Genomic DNA, 7,364 nt, shown 5'->3' with positions numbered 1-7,364 from the left:
TCACCCGGAAATGGCGGGACCGTCTTGCGAAGCCCCATCCTCACACCGTATCGGAACAGGTTAATACGCCCGTCCATAGGGGAGTCCCACCCCTTTCACCTCCACTCAGCTCGGGCTAACCGGGCTGCTACTACAGCGAGGCTAGATGATCATAGGCTGCACACATGTATCGGGCGGCAATCGATGAAGATAAAGCAAGAGTTTTTCTATCTATTGCATCATGCCAGCGAATACATCCACTCTCCCTTCTTCTTACTCACTAGCATCTCGCACAATGGCGACATGATGTTCATGGACGGACAAGCTACACCCTAGAAGTAGCGGGATCCATCTGTGCCTGAAGGTGTGTGGCGATGAGAGAAGCTGAGATTCTACCCGGTTTGGGTCCATCCCCCTGACGACTAGTTGTCTGAGGGTGTTACGCCCACTGTCAGGAAATACGCCTGCCCGTTCCTGTTCTCGTGAGAAGCTTAGAAAGACGACGGGTAAACCTCTCCCCCTTCTCCCTTCACGTTCCCTCACCATGGAATGCGAAAGCCGATCAATCAATCAGTCACGGGCCCTGTATTTTCTTTAGTAAGTAGAGCAACAACGGCATATGCAACTCGTCGACCTACCTCTCTACATGGATTCTCCCGACCACTCGGCCTCTTCATAAGGAACTGCTCTTTTGAGGTTTCTACCAAGAAACACTCGTTTAGGTTATTCTACATGTGCATGTATTTCAAGAGTGTTCGTGTGTGGATGTCGAGAAGACAAGAGCACTGCGTCCGGCCGGGGGGAAGGGGACGTCAGGGTATGGTTCGATTTCTCTTAGGTGTCCATACTACACCAGCCGGTACCTACTTGTTCAGTTACATACACTACATCCCACTGCAGTATGAATTGGGGAACGAAAAGATAGACAGAAGATACCAACAGATAGATAGATAGATTGAAGAGAGGAAGATAAATAGACAGATAGAGGGAAAGGAACAAATATGAAGAGGACAGCACTTTATTTTTCCTTCCAAAGAAATGAAAGAAGAGAAGGAAACTCCCTGGGTATAGAAGGGCATAGTCAAGAAGAAACGGAAGAAGACAGAATTTCCCTCCTTCCTTCCCTCTGTCCATATCTCGCTCTCTTTCTCCGCTACATAGATATCTATAGGCATGACCGAGGCATGAAGTGTGTACGCAGCAGCGTGCATCTTGCATGACCTGAAGATCACAATAGGGTTGTCTCAGAGAGTGACGACGAGCACACACGCGACTCCGGACATCCTCCTCCTTTGAAGAGAGAACATGTACATCTACAAGAACACTTCGCTGCATTAGCTCCCAATGAAAAGAGAAAGACCCACACCCACAACCCTTTTCTTCCCTTCTTTCATTATCAATACAATACAAGAAGATCTAGCAGGTGCTCAGGTGTATACGGCTCGGGGTCGACTACGTTTCACTGACTTTTCCCAAATGCGGGCACAAAGAGATTCTCTTGTCAAAGGAGGTTATGTTTTGGAGAGCTACCAGGAGAGAAGGAGATGCTAGTTAGCCGACTGTCTCCCGTCTCGCCGTTTCTTCCTTGAACGACTCTTTCACTGAGTTTCTCAAACGATTTCTTTAAGACTGTTCCTAACCATCGGTAACATCTTCGCCGGTCGCATGAGCCCAGGGCGCATCGGCCTGACCTTCATCTTCCCAGTACCAGAAGGGCTCAGTGAACTCGAGTCTTTCTCTCTTCTTCTTATTTGGTGTTTCTCCAACGATTCGCCAGATCTGAAGAAGAAGAAGATCATAAACCAGGCTAGAACAACCCCACCATAGACAAGACGAAGGGGACGCCATCAGGGAGAAAGACTTGCCGATCTATTCTTCACTTCACAGAGAGCTAGAAGACAATTCGCGTGAATGATGCACGTCCATTCCGATTCTTATGAAGTGTTTTGACGAACAGCTGCCCATTGATCTTCTTTACGAACAAGACGGAAGTTCGGTAAGAAGAAAGACAAAAGAAAGAAGACCATGAAAGAGAGAAGGAACGAGAATCGTATTTAAAGATGTCTAGACAGACGGTAGAGACAGAGAGAGAGAGTCATGTTTAAAGCGCAGGAAGAAACAAAAGAAGACTCCCGGCCTTTATCTTCTCCGAGGGGTAATACCCGGAAGAAGCGTGTCCAAACTTTATCGATTATGAAAGGTGCTTTCGCACTATTGAAAGAAGGAGGACGGTGAGGACCAAAGTACTACTTTCCCTTTTTCTTTTCTTTTTTAGAAAATGTCCTCAAGAACCCTTTCTTTACACGAACTGCCTTCTTTGCTTCCAAACTGTCTGTCTGTGAAACGTTCTGTTCTTCACACAACGCCGAAAGGAAGTGTGATGAGTTGACTCTACGGCTGTTCACCCATCCGTCAAAGAAAGAAAGGAATCTTCATTCGAATCAACAGATTCCTCTTTCAACGACGATTTGCAGTCATTACGCTTTAGTGCTTTTCCTTCTCTTGACTCCATAAGAACTGCTCTGACACTCTACTACAGACACACAGCAACGCCCCCCTACTCTTCCTTCTCCTGAATAGATTTTAGTCCCTCTCTTCTCGCACACACCACGCCAGGACAGTTTCTCTTTCTCTTTCCTCAATATTATTGATAGGCAATCATCCATCTTTCCGAAAGAAGCAGAAAGAAGGAACAACTAGCTGAAAAAGACACCTCGACCTCGAAGCCTCCCAGGGGGCTCGAACCCCTGACCACCAGCTTAAAAGGCTGGCGCTCTACCGACTGAGCTAGAGAGGCTGACTACCCTTCCTCCCTGCTAGCTGAGCCTCGACACCACATCTCCTTTTATTCTTTCCAAGTTCATCTGCATAACTGGAAATCCTCCCTTCCTTTATCTCGAGGATACTCGACTGCATTGAAGCTAGGCTGTCTCTCTCCGATGATCTTCGGAGGCTAGACCGGTGAAGGAGAACCCGGCATTCCTCTCTCTCGGTATGATCGTCCATCACACAACTCATTTTTTGCTAGGGGAGACTCTCTTAGCGAAAGAGAAAAGAGTAAAGAACCAAACGTCTAAAGCGACTACTTGCACATCACCCCTTCTCCGTGGTCGTAGCTGTTCCATTCCAAAGAAGGGAAGAAAGCTCACTGCTAAACGTACCCTACCTTTTTACCTCTTTTCACGGCTATCAGACTCGAGAGAGATCTTTTCACGAAACGGCGCTCTCAACTAAACACCAAAGACATTATCAGATATCTCTGTCTCTACGCCTCAGCAGCTCAGTTGTCAGGGCGCAAGGCAGTGACCCTCGTAAGATGAAAGGCAAAGTTTGCGTACTTCTCCTAGCGATTAACTACCTTAAGCTCTCCTTTAGTCTTTTCTTGCCTAACGTATGAATAGAAAGCTTTGCCGTAAAATCTACAATGGATACTATGTGGTGACCTCTCGTTCTTGCAGGGTATGTCTATTGACAAGAAAAGAAAGAGACAGGAAGCGCCAGACGCCTTATTACTATAACGTCTACCCCTCATCCAGGAAACCTTGAACTCTCTCAGAACGTCCTTCCCAGTAAATAGCGTAGGTGTGCTTGGTGTTTCTAATGAATCTTCTACTGCAAGCAAGTCTCTCAAAAAGCTTTCTTTACCTCTCGGCTCTGGTTTACCAGGTGGGTTCCTCCGCCTCGGAAAGAGAGAGACAACGACTGAACTCCTTGCAGGGCGCGAGCACCCTCTCTCTTTCTCTTACTGCCCATCGGTCTACCTTCCTAGACACACCTTTGCTACATAGAAGCTCCTATCTCTCCTGACTCTTCTTTCCTTGCTTGCATGCACCCTCCTGAATTCTCTTTTTTTCCCGCCGATACAACACTCTTCTTCCCTCCGACCCTTACAGACAGACATCGTGAGACACGTCCAACTGTTCTTGCACGATTTTCGAAACCTCCTACCGACTCTATGCCTCTTTCCTGATCGCTATTCTTCTCCTTCTTTCTCTTCTTCTCATAGCGAGATGTGTTGACACGGAAACGACAGCTTCATAGGGAAGTCGATAGCATCATCTATGACAGATTGCTTCCAGTTTAGTTCGTGATATGCTCCTAGGCTCATAATCACACAGTGGCTACTCCTCTATACTATTCTGGAGAAATATTGCGGTCCCTGCATGCGATCGAGCTATCCTGTTCTCTCTCCTCCACCCCCCATCCAGCTGGCCGGTCTGTCTGTCTGTCTCTCGCGCGACGTGCTACGTTCTATATGTGCAAGTACAGAGAGGTAGACAGATAAAGAAAGATGCATCGACAGACAAATGGATGGACTCAAGACAGGTAAAGACACAGGAAGTAAGAGATCCTGCCTATGGAGATACCTATGGCGCTGCATGTAGAGAAGAACCTCCTAGACTTCTCTTGGAAAGAGGTACGCGGAGAACGGATATATCAGAGAGGGAAGTGAACGAGCCGCACGGGTTACGTAGAGGGGTGTCTCTGTGAGGCATAACTTACTTTCTTGTCTAGGAGATCTATATTATGCTTTTCACGGAGACGTTTATCTATTAAATCGTAATCCCATTCATTCCACATAGAACACCATAGACCAGGTGTCTGAACAATGCCACAGAGAAAAGAGACAAAAAGCAAAAGAAACCCAAGCCACACACACATTCACACACCTTCACGAACTACTCTACAGGCTGCCTGTGTTGCCTCTAAACGTATATATATGTATATATATATGTGTATGTGTGGGTACATATGTATATGTACTTGTCATTCCCCTATACATGAAAGGGGGTGTATCTTTGTCCTATGTTTACAAATAGAGGAGAAGTGTGAGAAAGCTTCTCGCCTGTAAAAGGGGCTATGCTAACTCCTTCCTCCTGCATGCCCCCTCGCTCAAAGCTCCCCGTCCAGCACCTCTGAGAGAAGAGATTCTCTCTCTACTCTTTTCACGTTACTTGCGTCTTTCTGTACACGTTGAGATAACTCCTTTTGGATTCTTCTTCTCCAGAGCCTTTCCCTTTCTTTGTCTTCTTAGGTAGTTTATTCCGTCATGCTTATGATCGCCCTCGTATAGAAACGTATCTTTCTCTTGTCCCTTCTTTTCTTTCTATCTATCAGAGAGCATCTGAAAGAAGAAGAACTTACTCTCTCCAGATTTTCGTAGAGATCTTGAAATTGCAGCACATTTCTACAAGAAAAGACAAAACACGTAAGAGCCATACATACATCACGCAAAGGGATGAGAAACTTATCTATATAGACATACCTGTGAATATATGTATATAGATGTAGATGTATACATATATGTATATAAACAGATACATATATATACCTGAATACATGAAGAGCCACATATGTGAGACGTAATGACGACGATGAAGAAGAAGCTCTCTTGCGGGGTGAGGCGTTGCTTCAAAGAGGTTTGGAGCTTATCGAGGAAGACGGCGAGTGACTACTTGCATGCTGTGTGTGTCTCGGAGGTATAGAGCTCGGTGCTTGTACGTTGACGTACACGTGTATCTATATCTATATCATAGAGTGATCTGTCAAAAATAGAGAAAGAAAAGAAAGAAAGGTGAACTATAGCAGTCATGGGTGGGGTTTGAACAAGGCCTCGTCTTTTACATGAGCGGGCGCAGACTCTCACAAATCAAGGCCTTCTCGCTACACAGAGGATTGCATATCTATCCTTATACAAGCACATCTATAGACATGTAAATATCTTTCTCTACATATATAGGCACTAAGATCCATAGAGAGACTATCTCCTTCTATCTCTCATGGAAATATATACCCCCTATCCCCCTAGAATCTGTCTACAGATGGACCTTCACGTATGAATCTACAAGACTTATCCATTCAGACACGACTAAACATCCGCGCTAAGACGCCTTCTCAAACACGAAGAGACAGATTCTTAGCTTTGCATGCACCATAGATACACATAGAGAGAGATACCAGAGAAATGTATACCTCTATATAGATACATATGAATAGCTACGTAGAAGCACAATAAGAGACTGTGATAGGGAGGTGAGGAGTTCACTTGTGCATGACGTCGCATATAGCCTTTTTATTTCTGTAGAAGCTGTTCATCGCTTCTGTCGTATTCTCCCGATAGATCTGAGAAAGAGTTCAAAAGAAAAAGAAACAGAAACGTAAGAAAGAAATAGACAGACAGAGGCAGAATAAAGATAGACCAAGTAAGTAAGCTTAGCGTCACCGAAAGATATCTGAAAAGGAGACATAGGTGGCTCCCCCTTCTACACTGAGTGAGGTGTATGCGGCACAGCGGCCCTTCTTATGCGTAGATCTTTCTTTAACTATCAACTTTCCCTACTTCAATTCTTTCTTACTTGATGACTATTGACTCGCTTCTCTTCAACTCCCACTAAATAGACACACTCTATTCGACTAACCGACCGTGTCGGTGACTGACTGACTGACTAGCTAACTGAGTGACTAACCAGCTGGCTAAATAACTGAGTGAGTCACTAGCTAGCTAGCTAGCTAGCTGAGGGAGTGAGTGGGTGACTGAGCGTTGACTCGCCTTATCTCCTTTCCATACAAAATGGAAATCTGAATGATTTTGAGAGACCTGCTCGTAATGCGTGGTGAGGTTGCGCCAGTCCATGTGAGAGAACTTCTTCTCGTCCCAGCCAAACAGCTTCTGTTCCTTCACTGCAAAATACTCTCCTAGAGACACAAGGAAAACAAGAGAAAGACAAAAGAAGAAGAAGAAGAAGAGGAACAAGAAGACGAAGAAGAAGAATGTATACACGTCTTACCTCAGTATAGACACTTACAGTCACCTCTCTCGAATTAAGAGTCAGATAGAAATCCATCGACAAAGAGAAAGAGAGATAGAGACGGAGACATATAGCGACCGAGTGATCGACACCGCTCTAGATCGATATAGAGAGGCATATTTTAATACCTACATGTGAAGAGGAACGTAGAATGTCTACGACCTGTACGCCGAGGAATGAAGCTGAGAGGGTGAAGAGAGGAGAGTCACTTCTCTTGACGTCTCTTGTTGAAAAGAGATAGAAGCCAGAGAGAAACAAGAATATTCATTCCTAACAGATTCCTCAACAGAAATAGAACTCGAGAAGTGTTCGGATATTCATCGAGAGGACTACAAACGTCTGCTATGCCCCAATGCGATGCCCCGCCCGTGCCTAGGTTTTTCTCCTTCGTTTGTCTCTCTCGATCCTCTCGGGGGGGAGGGGGGGGGGGTGATCACTTTCGTACAGGAAAGAACCTGACTGTATCTTCCTCTCTACTATCCTTATCATCTTAGCTAGCTATGCTTTTCTACTCATTCCATGCGCGTATCGACCCATACGACGTATCTATCTATATCTCTATATCTACCCATATAC

General features: G+C 45.4%; 1 protein-coding gene across 1 annotated transcript in view; it reads right to left on the bottom strand.

Moving 5' to 3' along the window:
• Positions 1 to 801: 801 nt before the first annotated feature.
• Positions 802 to 7,364, bottom strand: part of CSUI_005249 (aldo keto reductase family protein) — an 18,390-nt gene continuing 11,827 nt past the window's right edge. The window contains exons 13-17 of the mRNA XM_068065426.1: positions 6,548 to 6,675; positions 6,026 to 6,102; positions 5,125 to 5,167; positions 4,483 to 4,581; positions 802 to 1,758 (exon numbers count right to left, since the gene is read on the bottom strand). Of these exons, the coding sequence (XP_067922598.1) occupies positions 1,615 to 1,758; positions 4,483 to 4,581; positions 5,125 to 5,167; positions 6,026 to 6,102; positions 6,548 to 6,675 (491 nt within the window). The 3' untranslated portion in view covers positions 802 to 1,614. The remainder of the gene's footprint in view (positions 1,759 to 4,482; positions 4,582 to 5,124; positions 5,168 to 6,025; positions 6,103 to 6,547; positions 6,676 to 7,364) is intronic.

Source organism: Cystoisospora suis, assembly GCF_002600585.1.
Source record: "Cystoisospora suis strain Wien I chromosome Unknown contig_2538, whole genome shotgun sequence".
Classification (NCBI taxonomy): Eukaryota; Apicomplexa; class Conoidasida; order Eucoccidiorida; family Sarcocystidae; genus Cystoisospora; species Cystoisospora suis.
This window is presented reverse-complemented; position numbering and strand designations above follow the sequence as displayed.